General features: G+C 39.2%; 1 protein-coding gene across 5 annotated transcripts in view; it reads right to left on the reverse strand.

Annotated features, from left to right (window-relative positions):
- The window catches only part of dmxl1 (Dmx like 1), a 62,084-nt gene that overhangs the window by 20,400 nt on the left and 22,308 nt on the right, over positions 1–19,376 (reverse strand). For all 5 annotated transcript variants that reach the window (XM_013913062.1, XM_013913061.1, XM_013913063.1 and 2 more), the window contains exons 20-33: positions 18,336–18,591; positions 14,220–14,353; positions 13,197–13,383; positions 12,995–13,105; positions 12,576–12,745; positions 11,779–11,876; positions 11,463–11,628; positions 10,254–10,382; positions 9,990–10,128; positions 5,668–6,413; positions 5,259–5,357; positions 4,758–4,925; positions 3,095–3,286; positions 1,260–1,336 (exon numbers count right to left, since the gene is read on the reverse strand). In XM_013913062.1, the coding sequence (XP_013768516.1) occupies positions 1,260–1,336; positions 3,095–3,286; positions 4,758–4,925; positions 5,259–5,357; positions 5,668–6,413; positions 9,990–10,128; positions 10,254–10,382; positions 11,463–11,628; positions 11,779–11,876; positions 12,576–12,745; positions 12,995–13,105; positions 13,197–13,383; positions 14,220–14,353; positions 18,336–18,591 (2,672 nt within the window). The remainder of the gene's footprint in view (positions 1–1,259; positions 1,337–3,094; positions 3,287–4,757; positions 4,926–5,258; positions 5,358–5,667; positions 6,414–9,989; positions 10,129–10,253; positions 10,383–11,462; positions 11,629–11,778; positions 11,877–12,575; positions 12,746–12,994; positions 13,106–13,196; positions 13,384–14,219; positions 14,354–18,335; positions 18,592–19,376) is intronic.

Genomic DNA, 19,376 nt, shown 5'->3' on the forward strand with positions numbered 1-19,376 from the left:
GCGTTTAAAGTATTTAGTGAGAAAGATGCCAAACCATGTGCTCATTTAATCACATCACTTAGAGTCGTGTTAACTTTGAAATAGTGAGGTCGGACAGCTTGCTCTGAAAGAATAATGAAAGTTTGCTCTCAGTTTAAAAATGAATCTTCATCTTTTCTGATACATGACACACGAGCAAGTCTCTCTGCAGTCACGGCACTGTGACTCAGGTCCCAGTCTGGTGAAGCACTAGTTAATAAAATTTGCTACATTATTTTAAAAAGAAAAAAAGAAAAAAAGGAACTCACATAGCAACAGGGCTGTAAGCCAAATGGGTCATTAAAAAAAATGTTATAAATAAAAACACACTCATCCATTCTAAGCTTAAATCCTTCTGGGTTGTTGTCAGAGTGATTGGGAGTTATGGTAGATAAGAGTCTTAAATAAACAATGTTCCTCCCATCTGTCAAAACCAAGAATCTAATTAAGTATTTACAATAAGAATGACAAACAGCAGCCCTGCAGCTTTTATAATTCATTCTCAACATGATCAAAACAGACAAGTAACTGTCATACTTCTGTGTGGTAAACGTCCAACACATCTTTATTTCACCCCTCCCAAAAAAAAGTGCAAATCTGAAACAAAGAATATGCTTAGATGATCTTGAACAGCAGTTTCTACATTGCTATTACATGTATAGTGTTTGGCTGTATGACTGCATTACGCTCCCATTATAAAGTATGCTTGGTTACCAGCAGTCAGGTCCTGTCCCCATTATTTCTTATTATTCTGCTCCAATAAGCCTAAAAACACTAACACATATACAGGGTGAACCAGAGGACACAAATGTGCATTATTATTGGCAGCATTTTGGCTTTAATTGAACCACCAGGGACATATAATAACAGTAGTTATGACAGATTAATAATTTGTCTTAATATTCAATGTGAATGTGATGGAAAATGAACAGAAATGTGTAATTAGCTTTGCTTGAATACATAAAGAATTCAAGACTTTTGCTCAGAGATGCAGCCCAGTGGATACCCACAATGAGCTCCAACCCTTTTGGGTCAGGTTATGTAAGAGTTTTTCCAAATTGCCCTGGTGCATTTCAGTTTAGTATAAAGCTACTCATGTACTCATGATACCTTGATGGATAGTATCTGTAACATGACAGGTTAGGGATTAAAAGTCTAAAAAGTATAGTAAAGTGGGTGTATTTAGCAAATGCTCAAGAGCAAATAAATATATGAGGAAATAAAGTTCTTGCAACACTTACCTGTATGTTTGTCCATCACACAAACACTGATATATACAGGCAGACAAGGAGGCTGCCAGTGTGTGCATCACATAGATCTGAAATAAGAAGCAATGAAAAAACAACAACAAAATAAAACATTAATTAGCATGAGAGTTCAATAATTAAGCTACACTTAAAGTTTGGTTTTCAATCAACGCATAGTTCCCAGAAATCTGATCAAGAGCAAATAACAGCTAAAAGACAAGTGACTGACACATTCATCTGTTGAATACAAAAACACATTCCTTTTCATTTCCCCAAACACAAATGCTTCATGTGCAAACAGCCTCCTATATGCAGCATAGCAAATATATTCTGACTCAAAATATTGCAAAATGAACCAAAATCTCTCTAGAAACAAGTTTAATGATAAGGCAGCAATTAGCACTCATGGAGAGAGAGAGAGACACACACACACACACACACACACACACACACACACACACACACACACACACCATCTATTAACATCAATTCTGATTAAAACTGCCTAACATTTGCCTTACTACCCCAGGTTATTCTTATGTTACGTATTGCAAAGTCTCCTGACATTTATAGGTTTATTTACAGCTCAGTCTCATATACTGTATATAAAAGATCAATATACAAGATTTCACAAGACTGCGGTTCTCTGAAAAACTATGTACATTTAGAGGAACTGAGAGGGCAAATAGCAGACAGGTGCAACACTTGATCATTAGCAAGTGTGAGCACCTCTATAAAAGCAGAAGTGTTTGCTGGTCTGGCGCATTCAGGTGTGTGTTAACACAATGCCACATTCTTCCCAGGAGAGGATGTCCCAGCAAATTCACCCCAATATCAGACTGTGCAATGCTCAGAGAAATTGTAAAACAAAGAAATCCCAAGAGCTACACCTCAGACCCTACAGGCCTCAGTTAGCATGTTAAATGTTAAAGTTCATGTCAGTGCAATTAGAAAAGGACTGAACAACTATGGCTTGTTTAGAAGGGTTGCCAGCACAAAGCCTTTTCGCTCTAAAAAGAACATGGCAGCATGGCTCAGGTTTGCAAAATTACATCTAAACAAACCACAAGACTTCTGCAACAATGTCCATTAGACAGATGAGACCAAAAGTGGAGATGTCTAGCATAACGCATGGCAACATGTTTGGAAAAGCCCCCCCCCAAATAAAAAACAAGCACCTCATACCAGGTGATACGTATGACAGTGGATAGGAGGTGAGCTTAGCTTATTTTGCAGCTACAGGATCTCAGTCATTTAGTCTACCATGACCTCTTTTAAATACCATATTTTTCTAGAGTGCATCTGTCGGACAGCTTAAGCTTCAATCCATACTGGACCATGTCAGAACAGTGACCCCTAACACAGCAGAAAAAGAAAAGAATCAAGGTGTTGCTTTGGCCCAGTCTAGTCTAGACTGACCAGGCTGCCTGAAATGCTGTGGAGGGACCTTAAGAGAGCTATGTATCAACAAATGACCATAAACCCCAAAGAAACAGAAGCAATGTGAGCGAGAAGAGTGTCGTATAGAGGTTTTCACAGGATTCGGTGCAGCCCTACTAATAAACTTCATGGATGCCAAGAAAACTACACAGTTGAAACTGTTGCAAACCTCTACTGTGCACATATGTTGGTGCAAAAACACAAACTGCTCACTACAGTTTTTAATATTATTTGAATGCAACGTCTCTCCATCTTTCAACGGTTTGGCACACACATAATCCAAATAAAAAGCATATGTCCACAACAGTATGCAGTATATAAACCTACAGACATAACACAACAAAATCAACTCTTAATTATCTGGATAAGGAAGAAATTAATTGTCTCACCTCGTTGGTAACAACATCTGGATGTGGAGGAGAATCGAGTGCACTGATGGTTTGCAGGATGTCGTGAGTCAGGTTGGTCAAATAGACAAGTGGATTGGCCACCACTGTCTTTACATTGGTTGTACAAGCCATCAAAAGAGGGATGGAGGTGGGCTGTGAGGTCACCGTCACCACAGATTGGATGAAGTCATCCTGGGTACAAATGTCATAGATGAGTGTCAAATCATTATGGTACATCTGTAGATGTCTATCATAGTAAATACAAACCCCCACACCTATGCACAAGGACACAAACTAAGGTTACACAACAGTAAACTTAGCAAACTAAGAAAATGTAGATGGATTCTACTTTCTTATTTCTTTCTTTAGAATGAAGAAAGAAAGACACCTCGCTAAAAGAACAAGGAACAGAGGGGAGCTGCTTTGAACCTTTGACAGCACAGCCTTTTCTGTAGCTATAATGACAAGATGAGCCAATTCGTGTAAATGTCATACATGATTTCTACATACATTTTGTGTGAATGACAGTTAATGAGCAAAAAAAGAAAGCTTTGGCACTGGAGGGATGTCTGGTTCTTTATGTATCTACCAAATTCCTGAATATGACTCTGTGTGTAAGAATACCACAGACTTATGTTCGTCACTCTTGATGAATCACATTCAGCTGTCACCATCTTAACAGAAGCTCTGCACCCTGACTGAAGTCAAGGCAAAAGCAAAAATGCAAAAATTTCCTTGACACCAAAGTTTAAATTTGACAACCATGGGAGCAGAGCTTGTACAAAATAATCCAATTTTATCTCAAATCATCACTTGTGCTAACATTTAATAGCACGGTTCCCATGTTGGCTCATTGAATTGTTTACCTCCTAAAATTTTACTCTCTAATCGCCAGCCTGAGGCACGACCCTCCCTTAGGAGCTCCAGGAATCAGTACAGCCTGTCAGCCTATTGCTGGCAGTGTGCAGACAGTTGCCTGGGCACAACAACGAGGTGTGTGCATGCGCGTGGTGGTGTGTGCTAACACAAGCTATTCAGATGGCTTCATGTTCCGTCTATCATGTGTACTCTTTGACTCATCTGCCCAGTATCATTCCCTTCAAAGAGAATATGCTTCAGTTAAATTAAGTGGAAACTCTGGGCGGATTATACTGCCCAGAATACTTCACTGTCTGTAGTGAAAAAGACCTGCTTTAAATATGACGCAGTATTCAAGTATTGTAAGACAACAGAGTGGCCATAAAGAGAGCACAGTCATAATTAATTATTCTTGACTTGTTGCTTAAGACTCAATTAATAAGACTATAAATTACTGCAAGAAGCCCCTTTGAAAAACCAAACCAAAACTACAAACTAAGAAACATGGCAGTGTTAGAAAACTTTAAAGCTATCACTTTTGTCACTTTTAAATCCATGAAGACCAACACTAGTAATCAATGAGCAAAAAACTGTTTCATGTTTAATTCTAAACATGCTGATAAACGCAAAATCAAAGAGAAAAGCATGAGAAAATCTTCCTCTGAATCACCTGAATTATAATTATGTTGTAATCAACTAAACATTTCATATCAAATCCCCCCCCCAAAAAAAACAATATTACTATTGTTCATTCATTCACTGACAAAACAGCTCCAACTGAAAGAAAAGTTGCCATTTTAATTACCTGGTGAGATTCTTGAAGCAGCAGTATGAGCTCCATGCGTACAGAGGCCAGACCTCCTCCGTGTGAGCCGTGCAAGCTGCAGTAACTCAGAAACATCCTCAGTAAGGGCTGGTTACTCTGCAGCCAGTGTCTCCTGCTCCTGTGGCTGTCACCACGGGGGCTCCCAGGCTGGCAAAAACATTCAGACTTCATTAGTTTTATAGACAGTCATTCAGCCTTTCTGTAAATCAACCCACCTGGGTAGGGCACAAACAAAAAGCAGCATGCTTTGAAATGGTATATATTAACGTGGTCTATCAACAATAGAGAAAAAAAAAGAAAAAAAAAAAGGGTTTTCTAAAGTAATTTGTAAACACACAGTAGGTGCATTGTGCAAGGGTAAGTATATATAATTGGGTATGCATGTCTGACAAACAGAGATAATATTCCTTCAAAGTACGTCATTAGATATCGTTGCTGTTTTAATTTTAATATAGCAAGCAGCCAGCTATCAACACCCACCTGCTCCTCCTCCACTAACCCAGAAACAGGGACATCACCCTGGACTGACAGTTCTGGCAGGCAACGCTTATAGCTGCAGCAATGCTGGAGAGCCCCCACCTGAGGGGAAAAGAAACAAAAACAAAACAGAATCCGATCTTAAAAATCAATTAATCAACAAGGCGCTCCTCATCCATGAAATGTAACATTTATATGCACACAGACAAGATGCTCAATAATCATAAAGGCAAGAAGGAGATGTGTGGGCATTATGTAAAATACAAAAGTTTTATTGCGTGGCTTCAAGTCTGCAGAAAGACTTGTTATATAACACAAATGAATGAATAAATACATAAAAAAAAAAAAAAAATGAAAAATGAAATTTGACCTCAAAGTTTGCAAAGCTGTTTAAATATGTGTATGTCAGTACCTCTCTTTCTAACCACAGGCAGAGCTGGTAACGTAGCTTTCCTCCATCCAGTTCGTACCCTGTTGACAGTGTCCGGAGCTCATTGGTCATAATCTTCAAGCACGCTGCAAATTTCAGTTGAGTCACCAGGATATCATCAGACGGTTCAATGTAATCATTGCTGTCCTCGCTCTCCTCAACCAGAGATACTGGTTCGTGGAACACACTACCACTCTTGCCATTTTTAGTTTCTTCTTCATCCTCATCATTTTCTTCATCATCTTTGTCGCTATCCCATTTCAGCTCTAGGGGCTCATCTGGAACTACCACTGACGGCTGGCTCCAATCGAAACTTAACACTGAATCCGACCGGCTGTTTGATAAGCTGTTGCCATCTGACTCGTAGCCATTCAGAGCTGACTGAGACCAATCTGGGTCCGATGCTTGTCCGTTCCTACTCCCAACACTGAGCTCAGCAGTGTTGCCTGTATCATCCTGGGGTCTAGAATGCTTGCGGACTTTGGGCATCTTGGAGAGGACTTCGAGTGCAAGCATAGGGCACCCTGCATGCAAATGTGCATATGCAGCTGTGAAAAACAGTCTTCTCTCATCCAGGCTGATGGAGTCAGCGCTGCGAACCTCAGCAGTCAGACCAACTTTTGCCTTGTTTGATGAGCCAAAATGCCGGCGAAGGAGGAGTGGGTGAGTACGCAGGTAGGTGTAAAAGTTGAAAACCTCAGGGTTACAAGCCGACACAGAAGAGGTACCTGCCACAGACAGAAAGTTAAACAAAACGGTTTCATCTATTTCTTTGGCGAGTCCTAGCAACAATACCTGCAAAGACAAGCTGTGATATTAGAGGAAAACAAAATACAACTATACCTGACCTAACTGAATCACTGCCAAAGCTTCAGACAACTTCAGGTATGCACTTATGAGAGAACTAATGACTGACAAAACTACCTTATCCTGTCACTCGAATGCAAATACAAGATGGCACCAGTGTTCACGGCAAGGATTTCTGATCACTTCCCAGTTTTATTTAATACTGTAGCGATGTGAATTTGAACAGTGATGGTCCTGTGTGGCAAACGCGCACTATTAACTCCCAGTCAATCGCTCACGTCACGGATGCTTTCCTTGACTCTCCCCTCTCTGATGCTAACTGTAATGGGGTTTTATCAGCGGATGAGCTTGCTAACCTCTTTTATACTACATGCGCTGACATACTTAACTCTGTGGCACCTCTGAGGATTAAACGTGCCAAATCCTCACAACCCTGGCTAAATGATACTACTCGCGCCCTTAGGCGTGAATGTCGTCGTGCTGAAAGAAAATGGAGGAAAGACAAACTCCATGTCTCTCTGGACATCCTCCATAATTGTTTATCTAAGTATCAAAAGTCTGTTGAAGCTGCCAAACCTGCCTTTTTGTCTAGCATTATTATGACTAATAGCCACAACCCCCGAGCCTTTTTTAATACTTTTAACTCTGTGATAAACCCTCGCACTACCACTTATAGGGATGCCTCCCCTGCTCTTTGTGATACATTCTTAAAGTATTTCTCTGAAAAAATCTCAGCTCTAAGGGCTTCTCATCCATCTCATTCATCATCAGTTTTAGACCCAGTTCCAGCCTCTGAATGCTTGACTGTCTTTCAACAGTTTGAGCCAGTGTCTTATTCTGCTTTAAAAGATATAATTGATCATCTCAAAATCTCTGGTTCCCCGCATGATATTCTTCCTTCTCGTTTCTTTAAGGAAGCTTTACATGTTATTGGTCCTTGTATCTTATCTCTGCTGAATGCATCATTGTCATCAGGTTGTGTACCGTCTGTCTTTAAGCTGTTGTGCAACCTATTATGAAAAAGAAAAATCTTGACCCTAATGGTCTCACTAACTACAGGCCGATCTCCAAACTCCGTTTTATTTCCAAAATATTGGAAAAGGTAGTTCTAAAACAACTTCAGACCTTTTTAGATGCAAATGGTAATTAATGAAAAGTTTCAGTCTGGTTTTAAACCTCGCCACAGCACAGAGACAGCCTTACTTAGAGTTTTTAATGATCTTCTTTTAACCGTTGACTCTGGCTATTCCGTGGTTTTAGTTTTACTAGACTTGACTGCTGCTTTTGACACTGTTAACCACAACATTCTTCTATCAAGATTGGAACATGTTGTTGGTCTCAAAGGTACGGTTTTATCTTGGTTTAAATCCTACCTCTCAGAGAGGTCGTTCTCTGTTGCTATGGGGCAACACTCCTCGGCTTCTGCCCCTATTTATTGTGGTGTGCCTCAAGGGTCCGTGCTCGGTCCTGCTCTTTTCTCTTTGTGCATGTTGCCCTTGGGATTAATTTTTAGAAAATACAACATCTCCTTTCACTGTTATGCTGATGATATCCAGATTTATTCACCTTTGAAATCCGATGGGTCTGCTTCTTTGCAACCTCTGTTCAACTGTTTGCATCAAGTTAAAATGTGGCTATCGCATAATTTTCTTACATTGAACGAGAATAAGACCGAAATCATAAGTCTTTGGTAGTCACACTCTGCTAGACCAGTTAGCTGATTCCCTAGGCCCTCTCGCTAGCCATCTCTCGCTCACTGTAAGAAACCTTGGAGTGTTTCTGGATGGCTCTTTTAAACTTGAGAAACAGGTCTCCACTGTGGTAAAAAACAGCTTTTCCCAATTGCGTCAGATATCTAAAGCAAAGCCATTCCTTCCTTTAAAGGACCTTGAAAAGCTTGCCCACGCATTTATCATATCCAGATTGGACTACTGTAACTCCCTTTACTTGAGCCTCCAACACTCTTCTCTTTACCAGCTTCAGTTAATTCAAAATGCAGCTGTGTGTCTTTTAACAGGTACGAGAATCTATGAACGCATAACTCCAATTTTAGCCAAATTACATTGGCTCCCTTTTAAATATCGCATAGATTTTAAAATTCTTTTGTTCACTTTTAAAATTCTGAATAATTTAGCGCCCAGCTATCTTTCTGAACTACTCGACTTATACAATCCCAGCAGAGCACTTAGATCGTCCAATCACATGCTCCTAGCACAACCTAGGTCTCGACTGAAGTCGAGAGGTGACCGGGCCTTTGCCACCGTGGCACCTAAACTCTGTAATAACCTCCCTGTTCATAATCGTACTGCTGCCGAGTCTATCCAGTCTTTTAAATCACGTCTTAAAACTTTTTACTTTGGCTTTTGATTCTAACTAGTTGGCTGTTCTAGCTTGTTGTGTTGTTGCCTATTGTTTGTTGTCCTGTTTTATTGTTTGTTTTAATTGTCTCGTGCTTTTACTGATTGTGAAGCACTATGGTCAACATTGTTGTTTTAATATGTGCTATATAAATACATTTTGATTTGATGTAGATGGAAGCTCAAAAACTGACAGTTAAATTAGAGGTGAAGCATCATGTTCACTCATTTTCATTGAGGTATAAAAATGTCTGAGTACCTGGCAGCAGAAATGTCTACAGAGTTAAAGAACCGTTTTGCAGTTTTTATAAGCTGTGTTACCTTTGCTAGAACCATACTAAGCATGCTCTGAGAAGCATCATTTACCAACCACATGTCACAGCATTTTAATGTGGGACTGGTTGGGCCCTTAAGTCAAAGTGAGGTTCACTTTAAGTTCATTTCTTCATCCATTCATAATTCATGCTGGTTATAATTTCTTTTAATAAATTGAGCTCTGTGGTCAGAAGGTTCCTTGTGCAATTTCAGCTCACTTAACGAACCAAAAATAGTTGCAAGGTTGTGAATGAGGACTTAACCTTAGTGTGTATTACAATCTGCAGCACTTTCAGTCTACCTCGTGTTATTATCTGACAATCTATATTGGACAGCCCTTTGATATTCTGACAACAAAGGCTATATCAAACAGAAATTTACAAAGGAATCTTTTGACAGGCAGATTCTGGCTGAATTACATTTTTCCATTCATAAATAAAATGGCCCTTGAAACAACTGTTCTCTTAATATTTTAAAGGAGTGGTAAGATAAAAACCAGAAAACTGGATTGCATTCCTATATTATACTTACATTTATCTGAGAAACTCCATTTAGAAAAGCTAAAGTTCACTGTAGACAGCTATTAAAACAAATGTGGTCAGAAATGATGGTATGTGTATGAACCTAAATTTTCACTATGCTCTATTTTCTTGATTCTTCTCATACTTATGTACAATTTGTGTTTCTTAATTAGCTTAAAAAAAAGAAAAGATTGTAGTAATGTGAATCAGACAGTGAAACCAAGTGTAACAGATCTATTGTTACAAATATATATTTTTATGGAATTTTTCTAGTTAAAGAACATAAATAGCACAGCAGACCTACCAGTGTCATATCGGTTCTCAGCAGACCCAGATCTGGCAATGTTAGCTTTTCGTTCAAGTAGAGTATCCAAGGCTTTGCTGTAGTCCTCCAGGACCCAGTAAGCCATGCTCCGCAGAAATGGGTCCTGGTGTGCCGGAATCTGAAATTCATGAACTAATTACAACGGCTCATCTTGCGTTTTTTCATGTTATGGATTCAAACATTTGATATTTTGCTCAAATTATACACTTAAAACTGAAAAAACAACTTTTGGTGTCTGCACACCTGTTTGTCTTGTCCTAAAACATGTCTCTGGAGGATCTTTTTGTAGGTGGATGCCGTCTCAAACTCAAACTCATACAACCTTGAGATCACCAACGCTAGCTGGAGGTCCTGCATTTTCTCTATACACACCTAGAGGACGACAAAGAAGCCAGGTATTTTTTAGCAGTGGATTCTGTTACTGGCAAGACTGAGTGAGGTAGAGCAGATAAATAATACATATGACTTGGTATGTGTTGATCATCTGAAACTGTTGTTTACCTGTCAAAATGGAAAGGAAAGGGCCAAAAATGCAAACAACAAAAGCCTGTGCTCACAGCAAAAACTGAGTGACTAGTTCAAGTTGTTGTGGTTGCTCCCAACTGGGAAGGTGTGAGGTGCATATCAATGAGACTACCTCCCAGTCAGACAGACTTGAGCAAAGTCAATGATAGCCCTTTGCCTGAGTGGTGCTTATTTCCATAAAATGCTTAAAGGGCTTTCAGTTACTCATGCAGATGAAATAATGTGACCCACTGCTTCAGGGACTCACTAAACAGAAATAACCTTGACAAATTAAAGGTTAAACAATCGACATGACCAGGAGCAGCTTTCTGGACATTTCTGTGGCTCGCACTGATTGACGCCAAGCTTTCAAACCACTATTCACAACAAACACATGTTTTCACATTAACTAACCAGCACTCTCCAAATATAATGTAAGAGGCATTAAGTAGAGTCTAAAAAGGGGGTCAGAGATGCTGGTTTATGAATGAGATAACATGCAACTGATAATTCACCCAAAAAGAAGTAGCGACAGCAACACCCAAGAGTCAATTGCCAACATCAAAAATGCTTCAGAGAATTGTGCTAAAAGCTTTTGACAAAGACACCACAGTGGAAATGTATTGAGGTGTTTTAATAATACAAAGAACACCACAGAAATACTGCTGGTGTGCTCTGTTTTTGAGCAATGTGGTTTCTCTGCTTTTGAATAGATCATTAAACATTGCCCTTGACTATGAACTGTTGAGGAAAAAAAAAACAACACAAAAAAACCCCAACGCTTACTAAGTTACAGGCAGTTTGCAAATGAAAAGGAGGAGCACTTGACTTAACTCATACTGCAGTAAGGTTTCTAACTGAGGTTTAGCGAGCTGAGATGCGTCGGAGGTGTTGAAGGGAAAAAAGATGGTTCTTGGAAACACTGTTTTATGTCTGTTTTCCACTTGCCTCCACAGCATCCTTAAGGGAGCCGGCTAAAAGGAAGAAGGCTGCAGAATGCTGGAACCGCTGCTTTCCCAGCAGAGAAAAGGCATTTTTCAATGCTGCTTTTCTCCACCGGTCTTCGCTGAAGTTGTTGTGGAAAAACTCTGTCATTTTAGCATTCTTCTGAGACCTGGGGAGAATGAGATTAGGGATTGAAAGCAGAAATATTAAATTCACTGGTCTTCAGCGTTCTAACATAGCTAGCCTTGGTTAAATCTAGTAACAAATGTGATAACTGTATGTGTATTTCATATGCAAAAATCACGCCAGTTTCATTTACCTGTACAGTCCCCAAACCACTGCCTTCTTTTTCAGTGCAAGGTAAAATATAGCTGCATCCAGAGGATCATTATTTCTCTGAAAAGAAGCCTTGGCAACCTGACAAAATAGAAGGAAAAGTACATTCAGTCTCTCCCACCGCACACCACACAGCATTATCCACAGAACAAGTTGCAAATTTATGGGTCATTTTAGGGAGTAACTCAGTATGCTGCAGTTTAGAGCAGCCTCAGCACAACTGTACTCCCATATACCTGCGAGTATTTCACTTATAAACTGAACACCCATGAGGAAGCAAACAGGCCTAACATACTATTTGACATCCTTCAGAGCTGTTAAGTGTGCACGCTTAAATTATACGGATGCTTTTTTTTTGAAGAAAAGAAAGAAAGAAAAGGCAATCTAGATAAAAAAAATTAATTGAATCAATTTATTGGTTAATGTTCACTCCGCAAAATACAATCGAAAACCGATGTTACATCGTTCACTGTACGTTGTTCTTTTTTTCATGGGAATAGCCATTAAGATATTACCAAAAAATAGTTTCCCATTTTGTGTTTATGATCTTCAAACTAGTTTCTAATATGTATTACCATGTAGATCCCATAAATTACCAGACCATGAACTATTTGATCATTAAATCTTTAGTAAGATATTTTAAAAAAGCAAACTCTTTAATACGCAGATTTATAACCAACTATAGTCTGAAAATTTCTACTTCAAATAAGTCAATTTACAAAAGTGGCACTGGCTCAGGGATTAGCATTTGGGATCTGACAGCTAACTTGTTCGCCTCACCTTTTCAATGCATCTGCGTAACTTGTTAGTGCTGCGAAGCCACCAGCCAACACCCATTGAGCGCAGCTCAGGCCAGGTTGGCTCTCCCTTTTGCATTGCAGGTAGCATGTTCAGGAGTTCTTCCTCAGCTTCAGAGTGGAAACCCCAGGCATAGTGACATGTTGACAAGCCTGCAAAGAGAGGAAAAGGAAATTATAAATCTCTATTTTTACAAGGGGCGATGACATTACTGTGACAGAACGCAGTAAAAAACAAAAATGTCAATAATAACTTTTCTGCCCATTCAGGAATTACAGTGATAACAGGGCTATAAAACTACAAGCAGCAAAGCAGAAGTTCACAAAAGACTCAAAATCAAGACCTCGCATCATTTTTGAAGGACATTTGACATAAAAAAGTTTGAAACAACACCACTGTACCTTGCCGCAGTAGTTGTGCTCTGTGGGCTGGAGGCAGCGAAGTAGAGAGGAAAGTGTGAAGTCTGACAGCTAGCAAGAACTTCAGACCGCACTCATCCAATGTCTCTCCCCCTGGAGGTAAAAAGAATGATAACAGAGCTTATTTACTAAATTTTTACCCATCTGAAAAGTCTGTATTTATGTTATCATTTCCTTGCAGTACCTTTGCTCTTGCCCTGGCTGTCATTGAGGTCTATGCTTGTAGAAGCAATGGTGTCAGCCAGTGCCATGAGAGACATCTGCTCCATACGAGTTAATCCTGGCAAACTGGAGTGGAGGAGATGGCTGGACAGAACCTGGGCGTGTTCTGGACCGAAGTATGTAGGACTGTACTGGGACAGGTCTATAACCTGGAGACAGAAAAGGTGCCAACCTGTTAAATTCACTGTTTGATATTTCCAATTTACAAAAGACAATACAGAATCGGTCAATAATGTTACAAAGCAGAATACAGCATCACTGGATTCAATTTCACAACATAAGCATGATATTCTGTGTAAACTGACTATATAAGCTTTTTCAAATGCAGTAACCTTTTTTTCAAAAATCTAGAGATTAGTTAATAATGTAGATTTTTAATGCATTAATAAGGCCCATCATGAAGATTCGACTGACCTGCTTTTTCAGACAGGAGTAAATTTAAAATAAACCTTGAGATGCATGTCTTGGCTACCAAGAACAGACGGCCTGTTAGGAGCACTGGGACATTTCCTGCCGTAAAAAGGAGCTTTAGCCAGATGTGACACAGCAGGCAGGAATGAGCTGATGGACCTTTCAGAAAGAGTCTTATTCTCACTGCAGTGTCCCTGGTGCAAGGATGTGTGCACCCAAGATGCATATAAATGGGCCAGCATAAACAAGTTAAAAATGTGTTATTTTTATATCGTACTAAAGCAAATTTCTAGAATTAATATGAATACTGCTTGCCAAAAAACAAGTGCTTTCAGGACTGGGTGATAATATGTCGATTATTGATCTTGCAGCAGTAAATCCTTCAGCATAAAACATCTGAGTCTGCATGTCTAAATGAACCCAGTGTCACAAAGTTTTCACAACAGCACAGAAAATCAGTTTTCTTAGAAAATTAACAGTCATGTCATTTGCATGCACTGAATGGTAGGGAGAGAGTCCCAGTTTGGATTAATGCTTTCTGTAATCTATACAATGGAATACCGAAAGAGCTCACCTTATTTCCTGTTTTCTCTTGATCACTGTCCAGGGGGTCCAGATCCATCACGTTGGGTGTGTGAAAGAGCTCATCATAAGCATCGGTGTGGCTGGAACCATGCCCACTATCTCCACTCACACTGCCCACTTTATCTGTAAGGAAGTGTAGGACAGAGTTAAATAACATGAGACAAGTATTTCACAAGAGGCCTGAAGAAAAGTATCCTCCTGCTGGGAAGATGGCAGATTAAAATATCAGAGAGCTTTAAAAAAAAAAAAAAAAAAAACAACAACCCAAAACTGAATACATGCATTTGCTTTCATTCTTTTCACCATGTATCCCCAGACAGATAATGAGGGAAAATCTGAAAGAAGTGTAGTTGTTATTCTCAGTTTCTTCACCTTAAGGCGAGGTGGTTAATAATAGTAACTGGTTTTACAATATAAATACCATTTCTTTGTTCTTGTTTGTGTACCTGCTTTAATGCATATCTGCAGAACATTTTTGATTTCTGACAAATATGCAGGCATACTCTCAAAAAGTCATAAACATTCATTTTCAATTCAGCACTATCAAACTGTCACCACTGGTCTAGCTTTATGTTCAGGGCTGTTATTGCCTCCAGAGGAATAAGCCCTATTCACATGGGATTGGTGTTAACAAGGGACTTTATGTATGACCTTTAAAAATACCCCCCAACATCTACGTTTTATGCTGCATATTCACGTGGCATGAAAAGTCTGTGTTTCACTCAGATTTACTGACGTCTCTCGATACCACCTGGGGACCTAATATTAATATTAATTAATGCTGTCAAAATTAACACGTTATTAAAGCTGTCATCATGATTAATGCGATAAAAAAAAATTTAACGCTATTAATGCATCTGGAGTGCAGAATGACTCAAAATCCCTGAAATATTTCTGTCCACGCATTTCGGGCAGTTTGTCCAAGTAGTTACCTTCACACATGCGCAAATGGGCAGTTGATCTGGAAGTAACGGCCAGCTGAACCAATCACATTGTGCAAGAAGGAATTTTCTTTTCACCGAAGCACTTGCAGCTTAAAATATGACATTGACGCGAAGCATATGTTAGTCAGGGATGCTGCTAGGACTTTGCCTAACACGTCATCCAGCTTCCGACAAACCACTCACGGAGCATCGGGGACTCAGTAAGTCTACCTCACGGTACCGTTCCGTGAGTCGTTTGGTACCGGGCCGCGAGAGTTGAGGCTCGGGTGTGAAATGTATGGTTTTCAGGGTTTTTAGCGTTATTTTTTTATCGTTATCTCGGTTTTCCTGGGTCTTTTCACGTGTGTTGTGGATAAAACTTCTTTTTTTCCCGCACCGGTACTAGTTTTATTTTGTTGTATTTATCCGCGACACCTTAAAGGCCGGTCCGTGAAAATATTGTCGGGCATAAACCAGTCCGTGGCGCAAAAAAGGGTTGGGGACCGCTGCTTTACATAGCTTTGGTTCCTCGTTTCAAGGACTTTAAGTGCCTCCCCAAGCGTGACAGAGAGAGAGTGTTTACAGAGTTTTTTGTTAACATGAATGTTCAAGATGTTCAATAAACATGTTAAATGCATATATTTTCCCTTTTTTTTCTGAGTCTGTTTGCTCATGCAAAATGAAATGTGATTAACGTAGATTAAAAAATGATATTTAATTGTGATTACTCAAAATTAATCCACAGTAACCCTGTGATGAGTCAGATTAAAAATTGTAATTGTTTGAAAGAACTAACATATATATATATTATATATTAGTGTATACTTACCTATTAGTATGTAGGTTTTTAAAAAGTTTTAAAAAGAACCTGTGCTAAAACTATTCAAATTCTCTTTGAATTTAAGCACACATTCTTTGTGTTTATTCTCCATTTACTTCATTATATTGCATAAATGTCTGTTACAAGCTTAAATATAAAGTTGAAAAAGCCAGCTAGCCAGGCGATCAAGGAATTGCAATTAATCGCAATTAATTAGAGAAAATTGTGAGATTAATTAGTTAATTTTTTTAATCTATTGACAGCACTAATATTAATATTAATAAGCTGCCACATAACTGCCGAGCATGTTAAAAAAAAAGGCAACAAGTTCTTTACAAAATGCTGCCAAGCAAGTCATGCTTCTGACTTTTGTTATTCTGATGGATTCAAGCTCGCCTTTTACCTTTCATTTATTTTCATTCAACTGCCAACAGAGCATCCATAATGCTGTTTATAGAAAATATCAAAGAAATCAGTGACATCCTGATTATTAGTGGACTTATACTATCACAGAACATCTGTGTTTGATGAAGTATGTTATGTTATTAGCTGTGGAACATTTACTTTGAATCAGGTCACAGTTGACTTCTGCAATCATTACATAGAGGTCCCAAGATAAACGGTAAATGGACTGGTTCTTTTATAGCACTTTGCTATTCTACTTGAGCACTCAACAAGCGTTATACAACAAGTCTCAAACAATAATATTAGACTTGTGTGAATAAGGCTTCAGTCTTAGTCGTGAAATGCTTTCACCTGCAGAGTGCCAGGTCAACAAAGGAAAACAAAAAGGCAAAAATAGCAGCAAAAAGTAGAAAAACAAAAAAGCCTAGGCTTATGCTTTTGTACCCATGGTGCAGAGTGTTCTTGTTCACCAAGTTTTCTTGTTCTTCTGCTTTCAGTTGCTCCCGGTCCCTTGCATCGTCTTCTATCACACAGCCTTCTACATCTCGTCCTTCATTACATCCATAAGCTTCTCTTTTCCTGCTGCCTGGCAGCTCCATATTTAACATCCATTTGCCTAATATATCTACTATCCCTGCTCTGCACACATCCCAGCCATCTCAGGCTACGTCCACACGTACACGGGTATTTTTGAAAACGGAGATTTTCCATTTTCGTTTTAAAAAATAATCACGTCCACACGTAAAGGCAGAAATTAAGGAAAACACTGCTAGGAACATGTCAAAGCAGCAGGTGGCGCTATATTCCTAACCGTGTAGAAATGTTGGCCAATCAGAAGTCTAGAAGCCTCGGTGGGAAAAAGTAAACAAAGCTGGGGCATAGAAGCAGAACCTAGTCTATGTGTGGAGGGACAGTAACTGTGTGTATGTGTAAGCATTTAAACACTGCAGAGAGTACAATTAACAGTAACAGTATTGTAGAAATTCATTTCACCGAAACAATAACGTGGCGCACACTGTGACGTCAAAAAAGGCGCACATCTTTGACGCTGCGTTTTCTCCGTTTTTCTCGTCCACACGTAAATGCAAAAATCTGGTTTTAGGTGCCGAAAACGGTTTACATGTGGACGAAAGGTGCAAACGCATAGAAAAATCTGCGTTTTCAAAAAATACCCGGGTACGTGTGGACATAGCCTCAATCTTGCCTTTAACATATTTTTGCATGAAAGTTTCAGTAACTTCACTTCAACTTGTGAAATGAATTTAATACTTTATTTCTATGTTTTTGCAGGATTTGACTCCAAAACTAGACATTTTACCAGTATTTAATTCATTACTGGATTTATGTACAGTGGTCCCTCATTTATCGCGGGAGTTACGTTCTAAAAATAACCCGCGATAAGTGAAATCCGCGAAGTAGCCAGCTTCATTTTTTACAATTATTATAGATGTTTAAGGCTGTAAAACCCCTCACTACACACTTCATACACTTTTCTCAGACAGGCATGAACATTTTCACACTTTTCTCTCTTGTTTAAACACCCTCAACGTTCAAGCCTTTGTAGAAAACTAAGTCCAGTATTATAGAATGAAACCAAAGATCAAACCCTGTTTTCAGGCTACCGCACATGCCTTTGACAGTACAAAATGTTTTGTTGATATTGTTGTGTTTGTTGGGGAGAAAACGTACAAACAGTACAGCACTTCAGAGTCACACTGCTAGCGATCGAAGATTTATGTAAATGTGACTGTACAGGAGACACGGTACGGAGGAGACTGAATGACAATGGTCTACAGCCAATCAGGACGGAGAACACAACGCGCTGTTAAAAAAAAAAAGAAAAAAAAAAGCATGCAAAATTGCACAGAAAAAATCCGAGAAACAGCGAGGCCGCGAAAAGTGACCCACGTTATAGTGAGGGACCACTATTCTCAAATCACATGCTGTATATACCCACCAGGTTTTGGTGTGTCGTCATCAGCTCCTAGAAGGGCGTAAAGAGGCAGTGGAGGGATGGAGCTTATCTCTGTGTAGTCAGCGGACGAGTTCTCTGCTTTGCTGAACATCTTCTGATCCGTGGCTGTGCTGCCCCCAACACTGATGGTTCGAGACCGCACACGTTTTTCGGGACTGGTGGAACTGTCTTGAAGTGTTATGATTTCTCCAGCAATGCATTTCACGAGATGGGAGAGGATAGCTTTGGCACGGTGAACCTGAAGACAGATGAACAATATCAACATAATAAATCAGAATACATTTCAGATTTTGTTCAGCAACCACAACAAAAGCAGTTTTTGGAAATTTTCATGGCTTTTAATTGTATCGGTCCACCTTACTACTGCTTAAGCTATTGTGGAAATCAGACAACTATTATTAAAAGTTGTTTTTTTTAATAAAATATTAAACAGCCCATAAATAATGCTTCTTTGGTGCTTCAAACATATTGTAGCGATACCAAATAGCAGACGTTGGCATGTACTGTTTATACAGTTTACTCAGCACTTAGTTCTGTCAGGAAATGTCAAGAAACTACACTGGAAGCTCCATTAGCTGAAGCAAGACACAGGTAACTGGAAGCCAGCTACTTAATACTTCAATCCAATTTAGTCAAACACATCATCGACAAATGCATCCTGTGTACCCACGCAGGGGTTAAAGAGGGATCTGAAATGGCATTCAAGGTCCTTCAATTACTGAGTAATTAGATTTGACCGGAAGTTTAATACAAAATGAGCTCAGGGTTCATATCCTGCAGTTCACTGGTCCTTTTAGCTGATGCCACACAGAGCCATTGATTAAGTAACTTACTCAATGGCTCTGATGTAATAGAGATATTGGATGAGAAATTTGATCTGTACACAACAAGTTATCTGGATATTCCACACACTAAAATCTTTTTGAGTTTTTACAAATGAAAAGACAAAAAAACAATTAAAAACAATTTAAGGTTTACACTGGACAGTGAGTGGGTAGTTTACTCTGTTGTGGTTTAGTTTAT

The sequence above is a fragment of the Pundamilia nyererei genome, unplaced genomic scaffold (assembly GCF_000239375.1).
Source record: "Pundamilia nyererei isolate P.nyererei 1_Seehausen unplaced genomic scaffold, PunNye1.0 scaffold00113, whole genome shotgun sequence".
NCBI classification, from domain to species: domain Eukaryota; kingdom Metazoa; phylum Chordata; class Actinopteri; order Cichliformes; family Cichlidae; genus Pundamilia; species Pundamilia nyererei.